General features: G+C 50.4%; 3 protein-coding genes across 5 annotated transcripts; 2 read left to right on the top strand and 1 right to left on the bottom strand.

The window, feature by feature from the left end:
- The first annotated feature begins 29 nt into the window (after positions 1-29).
- Positions 30-6,322, top strand: LOC147044803 (transcription regulator protein BACH2-like). Of its 2 annotated transcripts, none has more exons than XM_085931070.1 (5): positions 30-302; positions 2,292-2,568; positions 2,712-4,097; positions 4,887-5,093; positions 5,297-6,322. In XM_085931070.1, exons 2-5 carry the CDS (start codon positions 2,308-2,310, stop codon positions 5,594-5,596), a joined length of 2,154 nt encoding a protein of 717 aa, XP_085787196.1. In that variant the 5' UTR covers positions 30-302; positions 2,292-2,307; the 3' UTR covers positions 5,597-6,322. The 2 variants fall into 2 exon arrangements, with proteins under 2 accessions (XP_085787196.1, XP_085787197.1); XM_085931071.1 differs by lacking the exon at positions 30-302 and adding an exon at positions 1,925-2,140.
- Positions 6,323-10,399: 4,077 nt separating this feature from the next.
- On the bottom strand, positions 10,400-12,312 carry LOC147044802 (gap junction alpha-10 protein-like). The gene is made up of 2 exons (XM_085931088.1): positions 10,915-12,312; positions 10,400-10,438 (listed from the first exon to the last, which is right to left on the bottom strand). The coding sequence occupies exons 1-2, from the start codon at positions 12,304-12,306 to the stop codon at positions 10,400-10,402; spliced, it is 1,431 nt and encodes a 476-aa protein (XP_085787214.1). The 5' UTR covers positions 12,307-12,312.
- A 4,160-nt stretch (positions 12,313-16,472) lies between these two features.
- Positions 16,473-21,560, top strand: gabrr2a (gamma-aminobutyric acid type A receptor subunit rho2a). Of its 2 annotated transcripts, XM_085931080.1 has the most exons (10): positions 16,473-16,585; positions 17,134-17,240; positions 18,370-18,437; positions 18,918-19,141; positions 19,516-19,710; positions 19,775-19,798; positions 19,999-20,156; positions 20,342-20,494; positions 20,816-21,024; positions 21,107-21,560. In XM_085931080.1, exons 1-10 carry the CDS (start codon positions 16,473-16,475, stop codon positions 21,440-21,442), a joined length of 1,587 nt encoding a protein of 528 aa, XP_085787206.1. In that variant the 3' UTR covers positions 21,443-21,560. The 2 variants fall into 2 exon arrangements, with proteins under 2 accessions (XP_085787206.1, XP_085787207.1); XM_085931081.1 differs by lacking the exon at positions 19,775-19,798 and having other exon boundaries at positions 19,516-19,598; positions 20,016-20,156.

Genomic DNA, 21,560 nt, shown 5'->3' with positions numbered 1-21,560 from the left:
ATCATCATCATCTCAAGTGCAGAGGGGGCTTGGTCCTTTCCTTTCCGGCCGTTCCTAGTTGTGAATGAGAGGCTAGCATGACGTCAGCAAAGCAATGTCAACAATGCAGCCCTTGGAGGAGAAAAGGCGTTCCATCCTAACGCGAACAGAAAGCCGTCCGCGACGCACCGATTGATTGATGCATCGAGCCCATTCAAATGGCGATTGGTGTTCTTCGACGAAAGCTGGGATTAAGCACGATGCAGACCTACTTTTGTCTGTGAGAAGCAACCGTGGCCGAGCGAGCGAGCGAGCAGAAAAGGGTGAGTTAGTTGCTCGCTCACTCGCGCGCTCGCTCGCTCGCTCTCCGTACGTTACGTTCACAATGCGCGAGCACTACGACGTATTGTCAGCTAAAGAAAGGAAAGGAAAGCGGCGTGCAGGGGCACCGAACTCGTGTGTGTTTGCTCGCTCGCTCGCTCGCTCGCTTGCTTCACTTGTTTTTGTTGTAGCCATGCTCTTGTCGGTTGTTTCTTGCGGGGCTTGTGCCGCCGCCGCTATTACGGTTGCATGAGGTGTTTTGACTTACAACACGTCCGTTCCCTTGAGCCAGCCAACATGTTAGCAACCCAAATGGCGGTTGTCTGGTTGCTTGGTCCCCTTTTGCAGCCAAAGTGTGTCTGGCTTGAAAATAAAAGGGGCAGGTTCCAACCGACGCCAGTCAGTCCACGGTGCCTCATGTCATTTTGGGACCGACTGAGCTGGTTGGTAGCATGGCAGGGCGAGCGAGCGAGCACAGCACACGCATGGCCGGGATTTGCACAAGTTGCCCACTTGAAATGCTCTGTAAATATCGTGTGCCTTCTAATGTGTCGTGCCGCTTTACCCGGCTGCCCTCTTGTCATTGTGGGGCAGAAAGGCCAGCGCTGGCAAGGGACAAAGGAGCCCGGCTCAGTTCAGGAAAGGAAAGCCCCCCCCCCTCCTCCTTTCCTCGCTCGCTCCCCCCCCCCCGTCCCTCCCTCTGCTGCCACCCCACCGCGGATCGCTCCTTCTTTGACTTGATCTGCTCAATTTGCTCCAAGCTTACGTTGGCAACCTGAAGGATGCTTGATTTCCAAGGCAAATGTTGAACCTTGATTGCTGTCTTCAGCTTGGCTTTGTATCCCCGGCTGGCGTTCCCTTCAGGCTTCCACCTGGAGCATCACGGCGCTTGCAGCAGCACTTTGCTGCCTCCGGTGCTTAACATAGGCTTCAAATGAATCGATTAGATGCGAGGTGACTGAAGCCAATGAAATATTTACTCGTCTTCTTGCCGCAGCTCCGTTCCAAGATGCGCCAAAGCAGGCTTCATGCTATGAATTGGATCTAAAGTAAGCAAGCAAGAAGCAAGCGAGGCCTTGCGGCGTTGGCGTTTCTTGTTTATCTGGTGGCCGCCGATCTGGCAAACCATCTGGCACGCTTGCCTGCCGGTGATTGGTGCAGACATGAAGCAGATGGTGAGATGACGGTCAGTTGTTTTGGACCCTGCTTAAAGAGCACATTGCCTAGGCAGAGGTCACTAAGCTGAAACTAGAGCTAAAGCTCTTTAGCTCAGGGAGTATTATGGTGTCTGAGGCAGAAAAACAAACGGCGCCCTGGAATGGATGAGTTTGTTCCCATTTAAAGTGTCAAACCTACATCAGAAATCAGCACCAAAAAAAGCCCTTTCTATCTTTCTACACAGACTTGATAGATGGAGTACATCACTTGGATCTTCATCTTAGCGCCTCAATGCTGCTGATGCAAGGCGCCGCCAGCGAATGAAGCTTCAGTGTCTTGCCGACAGTGCATCTTCCCAGCTTTTTTTGCTTGGTCATTGACCAAATATCTGACCAAGTAGCCATCCCAAGCAATCGATCAGATGAGTCCCTGTGTTTGTGTGTGTTGTGCAATGCAATGCAATGCAATGCAATGGAATGCAATGGCAGCCCCCCCCCCCCCCCCCCCCTCCTTGCTGGCTCAGTACCCATGCCGTCTTGGCTAGCCCTCATTCGTACGTATGTACGTGCTCAATACTGTCTGCACGTGTGGATGAGCAAGAAATAGGAGATTCCAGATGAAAGTGAGACATAATCGGGCCAGAGATGGGGAAAAAGTAGGGCAAAGACACTCAGTCAAAGTGGTTCGTTGCAAGTGGACTGACTCATTTGTGCACTTACTACAAGCGTGCTCTTCTGCCTTTGTATTTCTGGGCTAAATAGTTTGGCTAAAGTGACCTTCTTGCAGAACAAAGGTTTGCCTTCGCGCTACCGTGGTGTTTTCTTTGCGTCCAGGGCGACACCGGGAGTGATGTCGACGGGCGACGAGCAGGAGGCCGAGGCAACCGTGCCCGTATACGTGTACGAGTCCAAGGTCCACTGCGCCAATGTTTTGCTGAGTCTGGAAGAGCAGCGGCGACAGGGCATCCTGTGCGATGTCACCGTGGTGGTGGAGGGCAGGGAGGTCCGAGCGCACAGGGCAATCCTCGCTGCCAGCAGCCGCTACTTCCTGCAAGCCCTGCTGGGATACAACGGCCCGCCGGGGGAACCCGTCATTAACCTCCCGGACAAGGTGGGTGGCTCGCTGCAAAATGCCATTGACAGGAAGGAAGGAAGGAAGGAAGGCAGAACCTGTCAATCACCTGCATGTCAATTCAAATACGGAGTGGAGTTTGCCGCCCGTGCTGTTTGACCCCAGTGTGGTCCCTACTGCAGGTTAGCGCAAAGGGCTTTGCCCCGCTGCTCCAGTTCGCCTACACGGCCAAGCTGCTTTTAAGCCGGGAGAACATCCACGAGGTCATCCTGTGCGCCGACTTCCTGGGTGTCCACAATCTGGAGGATTCTTGTTTCCGCTTTCTTCAAGCCCAGCTCCAGAATGACGCGCAACGGAGCGGCGGCAAGAAGGAATACCGCAATGACTTTTGCGAGCCGCGCCATTCCACAGACGGCGGGCAGCACAGCGGCAATGTAGCAAGCGCAAAGGCGCTTCCGACCCACCTTCCCGGGTATCGGCGCCACAGCGAGGCCCGCGACGACGACGTGATCTTGGCCAACCGTCGCGCCGCCGGCAGCCCCGTAAGCTCGCAGCTCACCGACTGCAGCGATGGCGCCGCGCAAGCGCTTATCAGCCCCTCTCACATCAAAGAGGAACCCGTCTTTGAGGACGAAGGAGACGACGACGACGAGCGCGCGTGCAACCGAGATTTGTCCGTGGAAGAGGTGCTGGAGATGGAATTAGAAGTGGAAGGGGTTCCCGTAGCGGCCGAGTGCTCCCCGAGCCACGGCGGCGGCGGCTCGCCTTTGTCCTGCCTGCGCTCGCCTTCGTCCTGCCTGCGCTCCTACCTCCAAAGAGGAGGACTGGATCTCAGCGGCGTGCCGAGCGCCACCATCGAGCAGCTGCTGTCCAACAGGCTGTCCCTCAGCCACTACAGGGAGATAGTCAAGCACAGACATAAGGACAAAAGGGAAGCGGCCAGCGCAGCGGCAGATGTCGCGGGAACAGCGCTGAGCGCCGGCAAAGCCTCCTCCTCCTCCTCCTCCTCCTCCTCATCATCAACCTCAGGGGAGCTCGACAGACGCAGTGTCATTTTCTCCTCAGCAGTAAGTGATCAACATCCTCATCACCACCACGGGGGTGATGACAAAGTCCCGGGCTCGGATACGACGTCTTGTGGCAGCTCGCGTCTGATCCCAAACTGCGTCAAGACGTGGCGCTATTCCCCCGTCCCGTCGGAGCCCCTGACTCAGACTTGCAGCTCCCACTCTTCTTTCTCGTACGCAGAGGACGGGGGAAGCGGCGGCAGCCCACCTTCTTCCAACCTGCAACAATTGGACTTCTCCCTTTCCCCGCTGCCGCCTCTGCCGCCTCTGCCGCCGCCGCTGCACTCTGGCTGCATGTCTGGACTCTCTCAGTGCCTGGTGAGCAGGGACGACGAGCCCAGGGAGCTCCACGGCGGTGGAGAACTTGTCTTTTCTCAGGGTTGCGCCAAGATCAAAAGTGAGCGGGGATTCGGCGCCAGCGGTGGAAATTCCAGCGACGAGTCCGAGGGCTCTTTCTCCGAGGGAGACAGCGAAAGTGGCATCAGAGTAACCGGTCCTGAGGTTGGAATGGCTTTTATCTTTGTTACCTGTGATTTTTTTTATCATTTGATTTTTTTTTTTTTTAAAATATTCACATTCTGCTATTTTTGTAAGGCGATCTTAGAATCCCAAAAGCAAGGCGGCAGATTTTGGGAGCAGGCTTTGATTTATGTTAATAGCTCAGTGGCTCCCATTTGGATTAGGATGAGTTGGCCTTTTATGACAATAATGTTAGTATACACTAAATGAACGTCATCATAATGAATGAATGAATGAATGAATGAATGAATGAATAATACATTAAAAAAAAAAACAACTTTGTTTTCCTCAACATCAGTATCACGGAAACGGCAAACGTTCCACCGTCTCCGTACCGTATGTAGATCCACAGCACCACCTGTTGGCTGCGAGACAACATTGCCCCCCAGTGGCTGGCTGCATGCAGGCAGGCAGGCAGGCAGGCACCCATGCAGTGTTGGCAAAGTTCGTTTTCTACGTGAACTCGTTCAAAGTTCACTTTACAAGTTTGAAAATGTTCAGTTCATAATTGGAAAAAATAGTTCATCGTTGATTCGATTTATTTGTATTTTTTTTTCCCCTTGTAGCCTTGTTGACAGCGAGACTTTCTAAGAAGAAAAAACCCGGCCGTTCAACCCAAATGCCAACCTTAGTTCATTTGACGTGTTCAGGTACAAGACGGTTGTCATTAGATGGCACACGGCGGCCGTCAATTAGAAAGGGTCAGCTCAGATGTACGTTGCACTTGTCCACATTCCATCTTTGCGTTCATTGATTTGTTGTTCTATTTAGGTAAAGCTCCCTTTTCCGGTGGACCAGATCACCAACTTGCCACGCAATGACTTCCAGATTCTCATCAAGATGCACAAACTGACCTCAGAGCAGCTGGAGTTCATTCACGACATTCGCCGGCGCAGTAAAAACCGCATCGCCGCCCAGCGCTGTCGTAAACGGAAGCTGGACTGCATCCAGAACCTGGAGAGCGAGATCCGCAAGTTGGTAGGCAAAACAAAGGCAAAAGTCTTCAAATGTTGTCGTGTTAGAGCAGCTGTTGATGTTGTCACTTGAGGGCGTCTCCCACCTGCCTACTGCCTCGTTGGGTGAGGCCTTCTCGTTAGCGCCGCCCCGCCCCGCCCCTTGCTCGTGCTTTGTTGAGCCCAGACAGCATCCAACTCGCCTTGCTTTTACTGTTCCTGCCGCAGGTGTGCGAGAAAGAAAAACTGCTGAGCGAGCGCAACCAGCTGAAGGTGTGCATGTCTGAGCTGTGGCAGAACCTCTCCTTCCTCTCCCAGCAAGTGTGCCGAGACGTGCAGGACAGCCGCTCGCCTCCTCTCTCCGGCGCTATGGACGAGGCCTCCTACCGCGCTCCGGAGTCGCCGCCCGGAGTCGCAGGCAAAGAGAGATTTGAGGAAATCTTCGGTCCCAGCGGAACTGTGGATTTCTGTCAGGAAATGATTCAGAAATGCACGACGGAAGAACAGAAGAGACACGACGGCACCTAAAGTCCAGTCGTAAGTGCCGGCGGCCGGCGGGCGCCTTCCTTCCCATCCATCCATCCATCCGTCGATCGATCTAGCTATCTATCTGTATGTAGATGTTTTAAAAGGAAGGGACGGCAAAATGGTCCTCCCAGCAATACTCCTCCACAGGTATCTTTTCCCAAAATGACGGGCGGTTTTTGGCTCGGCTCGGCTTTCCTCCTTCCTGCGGGCGTTGCGGGAGGTTCAACTCAGGAATTTCTCCGAATGTTCACCCGAGTCCTTTTGAACAGGCATTTGACAGTAAATCTGGCAAGTTGACCACCTTGAAGTACATACCTCTTTTTTCTTATTTGATTGACAATCTTTGATTGACATTTGCGTACTGCAAATGGTGGCCAAGCCAATAAAATGCAAAGCGGATAAGACGTTGAGCCTTTTTGCCCCATACTTTGTGCGTCGGTGGGTGGTCCAAATTGTGCTCGGGATCTCATTGTTTCTTCTTTTGACATGTCCTAGGCAGCTGTGCTGTATGGTGGGACTCGGGCCCTTTTTTTTTGGGTTTTTTCTTTTGGTTTTTTGGTTGCTCCTATTTTGGTTGTAATGACAGCCTTGCCAAAAGCCCATCGGAAGTGTGTCCCCGCAGGTGAGTGACACTTTCTATTGCATTGTCACGTTTTGGATGATGCTTGGATCACTTTTGGCCTTCACGTCTTAGTTGAGGCAGCATGTTGGCTGGGTGGCTGTGGCTGGCTGGCTGGCTGGCTGGCTGGCTGGCTGGCTGTGGCTGGCTGGCTGGCTGGCTGGCTGGCTGGCTGTGGCTGGCTGGCTGGCTGGCTGTGGCTGGCTGGCTGGCTGGCTGGCTGTGGCTGGCTGGCTGGCTGGCTGGCTGGCTGGCTGGCTGGCTGGCTGGCTGTGGCTGGCTGGCTGGCGGGGAGTTGAGTTCAAACAAAACAAACATGTCGTTTTTAAGTTCCCTCGATTACCATTTGGTTGAAATCTGCCCAGTTCCATCATATGAGCACTAAATGGCCAAGGTATATGTCAGTAAATGTTGTCGCTGGGATGTGAAATCCGCTCCCCCGAGCCAGCGCTCAATTTGTGCGCGCAAAGCTGTGCCTTTCAGAGGCAAATGCCAGCAGCGTTGGTCGTAGGTTTGCCAAGTGCCATGCCTGGCACTGTTTTTCCACCACTTTTGCGCATTGGCCCAATGGCCTGCTCAATAGCTCAACTTCCACATCCCTTTGTCAATTTTTCAAAAACACGGTTGGCCGTTCAGCCTGAATGAGGATTTTGGGAGCTGGGTGAGTCCCGAGCCATTGGATGATGTCCTTTTTTGCCCTTTTTTTGGGTGTTGCTCGACACTCTGGCTTCATTGATGAGTGTTGATTGATTGGAGTTTTGTTCAGCAGTGTTCTTAAAAGTTTGGGTTTAGCTTGAAAAGGGGGGAAGGAAGAGTCTACTGCTGAAACAAGTCGAATGTCAAAAGACAGGCGCGTCTATTTGATTTGACGTGAGCTTCCCCAAAAAAGCCGAGTCCAGCTTTTTGGAGCTTTTGGTTAGGCGCAATCCCTCTCGACTTGACTTTGGTGTTAAATGCATACATTTGAGCAAATGGTCCAAAAGAGCAAGTGTCATTCTGCAACAATTCGACATCCAACTAACTCTCTTTGTTGAAGGGATGTGCCTACTATTTCTTTGAAACTTGGCATATGCCTAAGCATGGCACTTACTAAAAGTCTTCATTCGTACAATATTCCGCACGTGCCTATCTTAACATTGCTGCCATCCATCTTCCCAATGATGCACAAGTGTTTTTTTCCCAAGTACCTCACGAGTTATTTATTGTGCTCCTCACAATTCTGTAACTATATATTGAGGACGTTGCTCCGATGAAAAGTCATCCGTTTGTATGACTGCGTCTAGCCTTTCATATTTCTTCAATCACTTCCAATGATGATGGGATGCTAAAAATATTGATCCGATTAGGTCTCGGGTGTTCATGCGGAACAAATCACGTTGACATGCGCAGATTGACAAAAACTACCGGAAATCCTAGCAGAAGAAGCCGTAGCGACCGACCGACCGACGGACGGACGTCTGTGTCAACAAAACCAAAACGCCGTTCAACTGATTGTCGTTGGAGACAACTTGTTCCAGTCTCACTCTTCTTTCTCTCTTTCTCATGAGAGAAGATAGCAATTCACCAAATGTGCTCCTCGCAAACTATTGCCTGGCCGCCCATGGCTAAATTGGGGTCGTCTCTCAGTGACATTTGCATACTCGGCTGCAAGTTTTGTTAAGACGGTCAAAAGAAGGACAGACGACGTGATCGCCCATCTGCTTGGTGCGAGTCAAAAGTGGGATCTAATTGTCATTTCACCTTCGTACCAATCGAACTTGTGACCACCGTTTGATGCTTCCGTTAGCCCATTGCCAAAACGCTCCAACAACCACAGTGGTGCATTATTGAGTTGAGGTCATGCCAAATAGAAGGAAGGGCCCGGCGGAGTGTCGCTGCGTGCGGTCTGCAACACTTTGCCGCCGTTTGTTCCAGGTTGAAGGTCCCGCGCGGAAGCCGTTTGCAATGTGGACCAAACCAAGGCCACTTCTGCGCAAATTGTTTTCCCTCTTGCAATTGTGGCTTGTTTTTCCACGGTCGACATCTTAAATGTGAGCTTTATTTATCTGGGCTACGGTGGAGGTGTTATGACATGGATGATGGGCAGCTTTCTCACAGTCGTTCTAGTTAACAATTCCACATGTCGATTTAGTACTAGTCACACGTGTACTCGCGTCGCGTGTAAATTGTAATGTTTTCCTTAAGACGAGTGAGCATGTTTACGATTTTACTGTATTGCGTTTGATTTTGCTTTTGTAAAGGTACTACTAAGACCCCGTTATGAAGTTCATTAGAAAAGATTTTTGTAAGTGAGCTAAATGTTGACGAATTGGAGGGGAAAATATGACAAGTGCAGCTAAGTTTTCTTTCTCCTACAAAGGCTCGACTAAGTGAAAAGGTTTGATTTCATGTCACTTAGTATATGTCATGATACTGGTGAAATGAGGCCACTGGGGTGGTGGGGGGAAAAAAACAACAACGATTGCGTGTGTGTGTATATAGCTTCCCTTTGTGTAAATATGGAGAACAAGATTGTTCAATCGTAAATACATCATCAAAGCAGCCAATCCAAATGAAAATGGAAATATATCTGCCTTGAAATGACAAGAATGGGAATAGCAGATTGCACCCCAAACGCTAGGCGGATGATAAACACTTTCCTTTTGTATTTTGCTAAGGGTAAAACAAAAATGTCATAATGATTGTTTACTTATTGTATTTATTTAATTTGGACTATTTTGTTTCTCCATATAGTGTAGATGCTAACTTAGAGCTTAAGAAAATGGAAATGAAATTGCACTTAAAACATCCAAATGAAGAATGAAATGTTTGCGCTTCTAAAATAATAAGGTTGACATTCATGTGTTGAAAATGCCTTGAATGCTTTCAATGTGTGCTTTGAACCGGTCGCTATTTGTGTTTTCTTCTCTGTCCGCTCAACTGATGTTGCATTCAGAGGTGTTGATGGAGAAGCAACGGCGCTGATGCGCTGCTTTGCTTTGCTTTGCTCTGCTTTGCTTTTGCAATCCATCCATCCATCCAACCCAACCCACCCATCCAGTCACAGAAATCAATTTGGAGCATGGGCAAAGGGTAGTAACTCTGAAAATGGCCCCATCCCATAACTGCTGCGTGCATTGCCGCTCCTATTGTGTTCTGTGGAAGCAGGCGCACCGAGAGTTCCTACCTATCGCTCTTCTCCAACGAGGCTCCAAAACAAACGACTGCGTTCTTTGAATTTGTGCCCCATTTCCTTTTGAGTGGGAAGCGCCGCTGACGACAAAGCATTGGCGTTTTCAACGCCTCTGAATGCGGCTCGGCTCGGCCGGGCTCGGCCCGTAGATAATTCTCTCGCGCGCTTCTCGGGCCTTTTTTTCACTGGGTGGAAATGAAAGGAAAGGAAGTACGTAGTTCTTCAACTGATTCGTCGTCCATTCCAGCTGCAACTAGCTCGACTTGTTTCTCAGATTTGGACATTTCTGAAAAGCTCCGTTGAACTGACTTAAAACATATCTACCTGGATAATTCAGCATACATACCTCTTTTTGTGGGTAACCATAGACTGTACGTAGTTTCTGTGGCGTTGTTTATAACTTTTTACCTTTTGAACATTCTTGTATTTGTACCTTTTTACATGTTCTCCTTTTTTTGAGTACCTGCAACACGACTGTTCTAGGCAGATTCCGCACTCTCGATTTCATTTTGTACCTCTGAATGTTCAAATGGCACATTTAGTTTAGAGACGTTTTTTGGGGGTAAATGTGCAACACGTCACATTCCTTTGATATGAAAACGTGAGACGAAACCATTTTTTTTGTCGAATAAAACAAAAAGCATGGTTGTTATTGTGCAGCGTGTCTTGATTTTATGTTCCCACGCCTTTGCCGTTAGCATAGAGTGACCGTACGTAAATAGTTATACAAACTTGCAAAGGGATTATAATAGTCTCATTTCAAAAGAAAAAAAGTCCATTTTACAGAAGCAATCAAACGTCCTTTTAGGAAAAGGCTTCAAAATCCAGGTGGTTGTTTCTTTCGAAAAGTCTCCAGGAAGAAAAAAAAAATATATATATATAATACAATCCTGTTTGGTGCCTTCCTTCGTACAATCAGTTGAAGGTGCTTCTCATCCAAAAGAGCAAATGTCTTGAGCACTTTGGGACCCATGTGACTTGAGTTGATGGCCAATGTCTCTTGTGGGGATGTTCACTTCTTCATGATAGATGAAATATCCAGAAAGACACTCTATGGAAGAAAAGAGCACAGTTATTGCATTTCCGGTGTTTGATTACGCTACCGAATTGACGTTTGGACACGCTAGCTACACAAGCTATCTCTGTTAAATACGTTCTGGCTATTGTGCCTCTTAATACGTACAATGCCACGATATAAATGAGAATGTCCAATTTGTCGTTGCTTTGCTTTTCAAGCGTTGCTAGCAGGCTCGTCACTGGTCTGCCTCCGGGCCAGCTCCCGTTCTCAAGCTAATTCATCCCTTGCGGCCGGCCCACAGCTCATTTCGGTGGAGAGAGAGATATATATATATGTGTAAGATGAGGCGGTCTGGCCCGCCGTACGTCGGTCTACGCCGAAATGAAGCGCGTGGCTCCTGGAGTCGAAAGCGCAGTCGTATATAAGATGAGGTCGGCGGGCAAACTACTAAGTCTGGCCAAATTCGCGACAACTATTTGCCTTTTCTGTCTGTGCTCTTTGTTACTTGCCATTGACATTCTCCTCCCCGCGGCAGGGGGCATCATGAGCGTGTCCCCCTGCAGGGAACCCAGTTCGTCGGACTCTTCTGAAGAATGTAATGAGGAACTTGTGGAACGGCTGATGGATGACAAACTTTCAGACGGTGGTCTGAACATGAAGCTGGTTTTTCGAGCTTTGGGTAGAAGGACCTCGCTCCCCACGGAGTCACTGTCCTCGAGGTTCTGAGTCGACGAAGGTTGCAGAAGAACGTCTAAAGGGCCGCTATGTTCTCTCTGACGGCTCTCCTTGTCCTTGTGAGGGGGCCTTCCCTCGGCCGCCGACAGCGCCCTTTCCGAAGCGTGATGGTTCTCCGCGATTGGCGTGGGTACCTCCGGACTGGGCCCACTTTGGGAAATGACGTGGTTGTGGCTCAGCGACGGAGGGCGGACGTAGTTGGTCTGATTGAGATGGGCCGCCGCGCTGATGTTCTCGGCAGCCTCGTGGCCGGGGTAAAGAGGCGGCGGCGGCGGCGGCGGCGGCGGCGGCTTGACGTCTTCTTGCGCTATGACGTTGAACGTCTGAGTCAAAGGTCCGTTGTAAGGCGACACGTGGGTCATCATACAATGATGTGACAAGGATACCTTCCTCTTGGACTTGAACATCAAACAGTCATCGTCCACGTCTCTGTCTCCGGAGAGGGCCTTTTTGATTTTGCCCAGGCCCAGGTGGGATATTTCCAGAACGTTGAGGGAAAGCGAGATGGCCGCGATGGCTATCATGAAAAGCATGAAGACGGTCTTCTCGGTGGGCCTGGAGACGTAACAGTCCACGCTGTTGGGGCACGGCGTCCTCTCGCATTTATACAGCGGCTCCAGTCGCACGCCGTAAAGAAGGTACTGTCCCAGGATGAAGAACACCTCCACGGCCGAGCGTGTCAGGATATGGATGACGTAGGTTCTCAAGAGCGAACCCCGCAGCGGCGCCTTTTTCACCTTCCGCTGTTCGTCCAGCTTTCTCAGCTCCCTCTCTATTCGTTTGTGCTCGTCCAATGCCAATTGGCCTCGCTCCATCTCCTCCTTGAGCTGTATCCGTTTCCTATGGCGCTCTTTCTCCAGCGCCCGGATGCAGTAGAGGGCGTGGCCCATGTAGACGAGCGAAGGCGCGGACACGAAGATGACCTGCAAGACCCAGAAGCGAATGAGCGAGATGGGGAAGGCCCGGTCGTAGCAGACTGCCTTGCAACCTGGTTGCTCAGTGTTGCAGACAAATTGCGACTGCTCGTCGTCCCACACGTCCTCGGCGGCCGCCCCCAGGATCAGCATGCGGAAAATGAACAGAATGGTCAGCCAGATCTTGCCCACGACGGTTGAATGAATGTGGACCTCTTCCAGGATGCTGCCCAGTAGGTTCCAGTCACCCATCGTCAGGTTCCGGCCGCTTTATCGCCGCCACGTGTCCTGCAGCTGAGGGGAGAAAGAAAGAAAGAAAGAAAGAAAGAAAGAAAGAAAGAAAGAAAGAAAGAAAGAAAGAAAGAAAGAAAGAAAGAAAGAAAGAAAGAAAGAAAGAAAAAGGGAAGGAGGGCGGGCGGAGAGCTCCGTAAGCCAGGCGTGGTAAGTTTGCCCGTACCGCACCTAGCAAAACAACTTGACGTAGTGACAGCGCGGACGTATCGGGCCACTCCGCCAAAAAGGCGGAGCTGGGAGAGGCAGGTAGACCTCTCCAATGCACGCATGGAGAAACCCCCAAAATACAATGGTCACAAATGTGCGTGTGTGTCGAGATTTATTTATGGAGGTAGGTTGGTGGGGCCCTGCTTGGCACGTCCACCTCACAGCTGAGATGCCGGGCGGTTGGATGGCCGCCAACCGGTTGAGAGTGTGTCCCCATCCCCCCCACGCCCGCTGACGATGACTGCTGGGGTAGGCTCCAAGCAGTACACAAACTGGATGGTGAGTCTTACATGACTTTTTGCTATCTATTCCTTTTGTAGAGCCCTGGCTGCCTGGCTGCCTGCCTGCCTGGCTGCCTGGCTGCCTGCCTGCCTGGCTGCCTGGCTGCCTGCCTGGCTGCCTGCCTGGCTGCCTGCCTGCCTGCCTGCCTGCCTGCCTGCCTGCCTGCCTGCCTGCCTGCCTGCCTGCCTGCCTGCCTGCCTGCCTGCCTGCCCGCCCTCCTGCCCGCCTGCCCGCCCGCCTGCCCGCCCGCCTGCCTGCCTGCCTGCCTGCCTGGCTGCAATGGAAAAAAAAAGAGTCAAATGGTCTGCTCATTGTCATGGTCATCCTTTTGAGGCTGATGCAAGAGCTATGGTGAAGTCTAAAGACTCATTTGAAAATGAAGCAGGGTCTTTGATTTTGAACTAATGGAAGTAGGATTTTTGTCAGAAAATGAAGCACAGTCTTTGATTTTGAACTAATAGGAGTGGGATTTTTGTCAGAAGTCAGTATTTCCAAACGTCAATTCAGATTTGTAACCTCTGCAACATTTAACTCCAATGAAGCCCAAATAGTCACGTCAATCGCGTACGTGAATGATATTGAAAGAATACTTACAAATCTATGGGGTCCCATTTGGCCTCTTGCTGCTCTTCATGATGAAAATGTCAATATCCAAGGAATCCGTTGGCTACCCACCCCATGGAGGTAGGACAAGTTTTGTAGCGATCAACTGATAATCCACATAAAGATCATTTGTTTGATGACGGACGGATGGACGGACAGACGGGCTGGAGGCTGCAAATGCTCTCCCGTGTTGCACGCTGGGCTCACAGGATGTGTGCATTGATTGCATGTCCATGGGCCCATGTAGCCAGCCCCCCCCCCATCCCACACGCCAGCCACCCAGCCAGCCAGCCAGCCAGCCAGCAGTGCCAACTCCAACCCCTAGCATCAATATGTGCCTCTCTTGTTTATGCTTGGTCATTCGCATGCAATAGGAGCCTCATCTGAAGGCCTAAAGGATGAGAGTGAGGATTTTCTCCTTATTAGTCATGCAAGCAGTACATTACTGCTCGGAGTTGCACGTTTGGAGTTGTTTGAAGAAATGGTGGCCACGATGACGCTTTTGACAACTCAATCCAAGAGGCACATCATGAGCCAAGGATGATGCCACCTATGAGATTTGGAACTTTTGCAGGCAGGCAGGGAGGCAGGCCATGTCAGTTTGTAGTGCTTTTGAGATTTGGCCTGAAAAACCATTTCAATGGCAAGTGGACGAAAAGGCTGCATGTGGCCAGATCCACGATGGGGTGGCGTGGCGTGGCGTGGCTCCATCAAATGACCAGCTGTGCCCGGAGGGCCTTTAATTGGCTTTCCATTGTGTGCTGACAGAGTCAATGGAGCATCGATTTAATTTTCCCTTCAGATGCTGCCGCCCGCCGCCGTTATTGCTGTAGCCAAATGCTCGATGTCACACCAGGATCATTGGCTTACACAATCCGGGGCCAGCTCGTCATAAGCTCCGCCCAGCGGCAAAGGCGGGAAAAGATCTCGCCAATGTATTTTCCTTTTGCCGACATTCAAAGGCTGACTCGTTTAGCCCGGCTTATAGTTTGCCGACGGAGGCTTCGAGTCTGGTCTCGTCTAGTTAGTTTTGTCGTCCGGTCAAAAAAGGTGCCTTAACTCATGGGTCTAATGAACCAAACGAACACCGTTCCAAAGCCTGCAAAATTGCAACGATGACAAAAAATCAAGTCGCTTGTCTTGAATAGCATGAAATCCTGCAGATAACATGCAGCCACGTAAAAGGCGCGTGCGGGTGTGGCGGATCACACATGCCCATTGCAAGTCATATGGGCGCTTGCGTAACAGCTGCTACTGCTGCTGCTGCTGCTGCTGCTGCTGCTGCTGGTTGTCGTCGTCTGCGCCACCGTGTGTTACATAAGACAATTTGATGTTCAGTTATAATCCGCCCTGTGTTGCCTGAGCATTTACCATCTGGGATTTCCAAAGCTTTGCACGTGCTTCAATTGACAGAGAGCAAAGCAAAGAGAAGACTGCCCTGCCCTGCCCTGCCCTGCCCTGCCCTGCCCTGCCCTTGGTTGCACTGCCCTGTACTTGGCCGCACTGCACTGCACTGCACTGCACTTTCCATTTGTTGGCTAAGTCAAATGTTCTTTTTCCATTCGAAGGAAATTTCAATTCTCAATGGGTGAGATGACGACTTCCTCCAGCGCTCCCTGTAACCTTGCTCACTTGCGGTCTCATCTTTCCAGTCGCAGGGTCTGTTGACTTTGGCTGCTAGACCGGGGCCAGCCAATCACAGGGCACACCTACGTAGCATCCACTTCTTCTTAAGGTGTGGCCGCAGATCAATGGTTTCCGTCTCACTCTATCCTCTGTATCTTCTCTGTCTCGCCTCCCACCCACCAACCCCGCCTGCACGTCATCCAAAGACAAAGAAAGAGGTCACAGAAAGATCTATATTTATATATTTTTAATGTTATGCAAGTACTAAAACACTGTCCTTGACTCTTGTTGTATGTGGGAGGTCAGTTTGTCATGATTTTATTTGAACTGGGACAATGTACAATTAACAGCTCATTTGCATCTGTTGTCCCTGGGCAGGCAGCAGGCAGGCAGGCAGGCAGGCAGGCAGGCAGGCAGGCAGGCAGGCAGGCAGGCAGGCAGGCAGGCAGGCAGGCAGGCAGGCAGGCAGGCAGGCAGGCAGGCAGGCAGGCAGGCAGGCAGGCAGGCAGGCAGGCAGGCAGGCAGGCAGACAGAGTGACAGAAAGTGCGTCCATCAACAGCGACTGTGATTTTTGCCAAGCATTTAGGGGATCCTGGGGACATCTCATTTTCAATGAGGAAGCAGGCCTTGCGCCACGCTGGGCTTTTATTGTTGTCGTTGCTAAGGTCACCTAGTGATTTAAAAAAAAAAAAAAAATCCCTCCACTGGCAAGTCACGTGCTGTTGACTGGCAATGACTCACACAGATTTTGCATATTTCACTGACTTCATTTTTGGGTGGTCTGTGTCAAATCCAAATTTGGGGATATTTTTGATGGCGGTAACCAAATTGTGGGTCAAACTGAATATTTATTGGATGATGTAACATTTGCGTCGGGGCAAACACCAAAGTAGTGTATTTTCCGCGCAGCACATAAAAGCCTTTGGTTTTGTCAAAAACCCAAGGCATTTCCGGTATTCTATTGTGAATGACAGATGCACAAAACAACGAGTGGATCACTGCCGCCAGTCAAATAGTACAAGCAGTTTTTTAACTTGGGGGTTTACGCCTGTCGGCCAAAACAATCCTACAATCCTGAGAGCAGAGCGAGTAATAATCTCCCTCATGTTGTGCCATGCCTATCTGCAAATAATCCCAGAGTATTTCTCTCTCTCTCTCTCTCTCTCTCTCTGTCTCTCTCTCTTCCCCCCTACAGCAGGGCTTCAGATGTTTATTCGCCCGCCCGCCCGCCCGCCCTTGCCCTGATGTGAAAAGTCCAGACGGTGACTAGGTGCATGCATGCACACACTACTTTGGACTCATCCATCATTAGCAGAGGGAGAGTCATGCTGTGCCTGAGTCCCGTTGGAATGAAATGCACAGAGGGAGGATTCAAGAGTCCCACCTGTGGATTTCTCTCTTCAAAATGCCCAATTTGACCAAAGCTTTGCTTTTATTTCTCTGTCTCCTTCTAACGGGGGAATGCCGTCATCGCCAGAGGAGATGGACGGGCACCGTGGAGACCCGAAAGCATGGCTCGTAAGTATCTGATATGTTCATTTGGTAAGAAAGGTTATCCGAAAGAGCAAGTGATTGTGTCCACGTGGTGTGTGTGTGTGTGTGTGTGTGTGTGTGTGTGTGTGTGTGTGTGTGTGTGCGTGTGTGTGTGTGTGCGTGTGTGCGTGTGTGCTCAGCCCCCTCCAATCAACTACGTCCGTCACTTGTGCCTTGTCCAGTCGTCTGTATTGAGTCTCCTGCTTTCTGATTTTGTATTTGGAGACTTTGTTCCCTGTCGTTTTGTGTTGTCCTCTTTCTTGATGGGCTTCTCGGTCAACTTGACCGGGGTAGATTTGATCACCCCGCTCAGAGCACCGTTTCATCATACAGTATATTTGCTCTGGCTCGGTCCGTGCTGTTTTGTGCCCGTCAGCTCGGTTGGATCTCACCTTGTCATATGAGTCCAGGAAGGGAGCTGTCTCTTGGCATTTGCCAAGACACTCTTGTGTATCTGCTGTTCTCTCTGACAGAAAGAGCCCCCCCCCGATTGACTGATCCAGGTCTCCAATGGGTTCTTTCTCTCCCTTTAGCGCTTTGGCAAAGAAGCCCCCGGATGTGACCAAGTCTCGCAAAATGAAGACGGAGCATCTCATCAAAGTAGATGATCACGACTTCACCATGAGGCCAGCGTTCGGAGGTACGCAGTAGGAGACTTCCGTCTGGCCACGCTTTCTGATCGACTCCATTGCCCAAATTCTTTTTGCAATGGCCGCTTGTCAGTTGTGTCATTTGCAGAGTAACATCTGGCCCACCATTGGCGCCAACGCAAACGTGAAGTGTAAGCGGGAGGAACGCTTGCCCTGCCAGCTTAATCCGCTCGCCACTGCTGTCACATACATACGGAGCTGCGCCGGGCCGGACTTTGATTTCAAACGCTCGAGTGGCTATCCCCATCCTTACAAGAGTACCTAGGACGAGCTCCTTGCACGACGGAGGATGATGTTGGATGACACCGAGGGGTGTTCATTTGAGCGAGGCAACACGGTTCTGATTGTGTCATCCTTGCTACTCTTTGGGGGCCACAGTACGGCGGGCGGATCCAGCGCTGTACTTTTCCGGCGCCGTCCTCGCTCCGATAATACCGACGCGGCAGGACCCGGTCGGGCTAATACGTGTATAGCGTATAGTACGGCTTTATGATTGACTCGGACCCCTGCGGGCAAACTGGACGATCAATGATTGCTGCTGAATTAGAAAGCGATTGAAAAGTAGGTTCTCTCGCTCAAACACCGCTCAAGCGCATTTTGCGAAAAGCACAGTAAGAAACAAGACACGAGGTTACACATCAAGTGATGTGGCTGATGGTCTTTCCCCTCTCTTCCTTCTTTGCAGATTAACAACAGCTTAATGTGTTATTCTACTGAGGATTAAAAGCAATAACGCATCCCACATGTCACTCTCTCTCTCTCTCTCTCTCTCTCTCTCTTTCGCTCTCTTCTCTCGCTTTCACGAAGAGAGAGGGAGAGAGAGAAAAGCTCAGAGTAAGTGAGAATGACAGAGACAGCTGGAATAGGCACCAGCACGCTTGTGAGGATAAGCGCTTTGGATAATGGATGGACGGATGGAGATGTATATCCATCCATAGCTCTCGATACGATATATATGTATTGACCTTCAAATTCTACCCGTTCAAAACATACATGCATACATACATACGTGCCTATATGATATGTGGTGCTCTTTTTTTAGAGCAACACAAAAACATCCAAAACAATTGCACACATCTCAAACGTATGCTTTTTACATCCGGTGCTTTTGGTTTTCAGGTCCCGCTATCCCCGTGGGAGTCGATGTTCAGGTGGAGAGCTTGGACAGCATCTCGGAAGTTGACATGGTAAACTAACCTTTGCGATACATTGTGCAAATGTATGGATTTGGAATTATGTGTGTACATAAAAAATGGATTTTTATGTGCAAATCCATTGGACATAAAAGCATACAAATACACGATCATTGTTAACTTGAAACACAAAACGAATACACACGACAAATCAAGATGATTAGGATTATACTCTCGTCATTGGCCACCATATCGCAGTTCCTGCTTTGCGGCCATAAATATTAGCACGTTTTTGCGTGAGCCATCGCTCTCGCTCGCTCTCAAGATTGAGTGCGTATTGTTGAGCTGTGTGGTAAAAATGAAGCAGAAGTGAAGTGAGCGCAACCTGATGGGCTTGGTTCAGGATGAATTTGGTCAAGCGCAATCAGTGTTGTCAAATGGAGCCAGCCTGCCATGTTGATCCATGTTAAGCCATTTGGCCTCGGGCCAGCAGCGATCCATTGTATTGCCGCCGCCGCCGCCGTCTTCCAACAGGACTTTACCATGACGTTGTACCTGCGCCATTATTGGAAAGATGAGCGTCTGTCATTCAGCAGCAGCACCAACAAGAGCATGACATTTGACGGGCGCCTGGTGAAAAAGATCTGGGTGCCTGATGTATTCTTTGTCCACTCCAAGCGATCTTTCATCCACGACACAACCACAGACAACATCATGCTGCGTGTCTTTCCCGACGGCCACGTGCTTTACAGTCTCAGGTGTGTATCCGCTCGTCATTGCTCATTTGCTACCTTTGCTAGATAGCTCACGCCTCGCACGGCTTCCCGCTCCATTTGGCTGTGTTCGTCCACCGGTTTCGGGTGTCCAATAGTTGCATCTCAGCTGGGATAGCACTCTCGGCCTGAGCAGGATAAGCAAGCGCTGTTGAAAATGGATGCCCCCTGGCTGGCCGCAGGCAGGCAGGCAGAAAGCAGCGTTGTACTGCTCCCGAGTTTGCGCGGATCCTTCCGTTTTTCTTTTGTCGCTCGCGTCTGCGTTGGGACCCTGTACGGAGAATTTGTGCCTCAATAATGAATGCACTGCAATGTACATATTGCGATACTGCAACGATTGTCCTCTTGATGTGTCATAGAGTCACAGTGACTGCGGCTTGTAACATGGACTTCAGCCGATTTCCTTTGGATTCTCAGACTTGCTCCTTGGAGTTGGAAAGCTGTGAGTCATTCATCAAACAGTCATCTATCTATCTGCTCATCCATCCATCCATCCATCCATCCATCCATCCATCCATCCATCCATCCATCCATCCGTCCGTCCATCTTGCAGCGTGGGGTGGATTCCCGCTCAGTGGAGGTGTGCAAGCGCTTGCTTGTTGTTTGGGTGAATGTGAGGCGTGGTAAAGAGCTTTCCGTGCAGTCCGTTTGCCATCGACTATTACTTTTGAGCAATTTGTCACATGTCCGTGCGAGTTCACCGGTTAGGTCATTTCATCGCTCAAAGCAAATCTATTGGTGCCGTGGAGCTTGTTAGTAAACATCCATCATTGCGAGTTCCACTCTCGTAGGGTAATCGTTTTGTGTTTCTGTGATTTAAGTCGACTTTAATTCATTTCGAGCTGTTTGTGTGTGACAGATGCATACACAGATGAAGACTTGATGCTGTACTGGAAAAGCGGCGACGAATCCCTCAGCACCGACGATCGCATTTCCTTATCGCAGTTTCTCATCCAGAAGTTCCACACCACGTCTCGCTTGGCTTTCTACAGCAGCACAGGTATGGTATGGGCAGCGCTCCAAATGTTGCGTTGCTCTTTCTAGCTTATTTGACAGACAGCAGGTGTACGGGCTGACCGAACAGAAGGTCGGAGGCAACATGTGCTCGCCTGCCTTCCTGCATTTGAGAATGACGTGCGTTTCCTTTTTCCTTCCACACCTGAGCTGTTCTGGCTGTCTTTTCAGGCTGGTACAATCGGCTGTACATCAACTTCACGCTGAGACGCCACATCTTCTTCTTTCTGCTGCAGACCTATTTTCCCGCCACATTAATGGTCATGCTATCCTGGGTGTCCTTTTGGATTGACCGCCGCGCTGTGCCAGCCAGAGTTTCCCTGGGTAAAATACGAGACTCGCCGAGATGACAAAAGCTCGCCGCGGCTATTCGGGCCCTTCGGCTCGTCTCTCGCGGTATACTGCGTATCGATTTGCTCTAGATTTTTCTTCTTAGTTCCAGAGAAACAAGATTCGAGCCGAGACTTCAGATCAAATCGGTATCAGTCGATGGAGTCTATTCAAAGCGGATGAAAACGAACAATCCGTTTCGCAATCTTTGCCTTCAAGACGGTGGCATACACTGAATTCACCATCAACAAATGACTGTGACTTTGTTTTCGTAGCTCCACGAGGTCATAATGTCCCGCCGTGTCTCGCCTCTAGGAATCACCACTGTCCTAACCATGTCCACCATCATCACCGGCGTGAACGCCTCGATGCCCCGAGTATCGTACATCAAGGCGGTGGACATTTACCTCTGGGTCAGCTTTGTCTTTGTCTTCTTATCGGTGCTGGAGTACGCCGCCGTCAACTACCTGTCCACCGCCCAGGACCGTCGGGAACGGAAAATGAGAGCGCGAGCGCAATCGCAGGTCACTTTGGCGCTCTGACCTCTGCGTTTGTTTGTTATTCATTTGCCGTGTTCCGACCGCATTCTCGCTTGTTTCCCGACAGTCCCTGCCCTGCACGTGCGGCATTTCCCAGACCCGGACAATGGCAATGTTAGACGGCACCTATAGCGAGGCCGATACCAACAGTCTTGCTGGCTACACAGAAGAGCCCATGGTGCCCGAGGAGGAGCGGGAAGAAATGCACGACGTTTCCGAAAAAACGGATCACATGGTGGTTCATCTGTCAGTGAGCAGCGAGTCCACCACCATCAAGAAGAAGAAGAGCCTGCGTACCCTAAACATCATTCAAAACACGCATGCCATTGACAAATACTCCCGTATGATTTTTCCCGGCTCCTACATTTTCTTCAACCTCATCTATTGGTCTGTCTACTGCTGAACACGTGCACAAATGATTGAAAGCTGCGCTCCTAGAAAATACAAGATGTTAAGATTCTGAGCTGAGCTGGGGGGAGGGGGTAATATGTTCCGGCCTTTTCCACACCTATTCATTTTGA

Source organism: Syngnathus leptorhynchus, chromosome 15, assembly GCF_054491065.1.
Source record: "Syngnathus leptorhynchus isolate UIUO chromosome 15, UIUO_Slep, whole genome shotgun sequence".
Lineage (NCBI taxonomy): Eukaryota > Metazoa > Chordata > Actinopteri > Syngnathiformes > Syngnathidae > Syngnathus > Syngnathus leptorhynchus.
The sequence above is the reverse complement of the archived record's forward strand: the minus strand, read 5'-3'. Positions and strand labels throughout refer to the sequence as shown.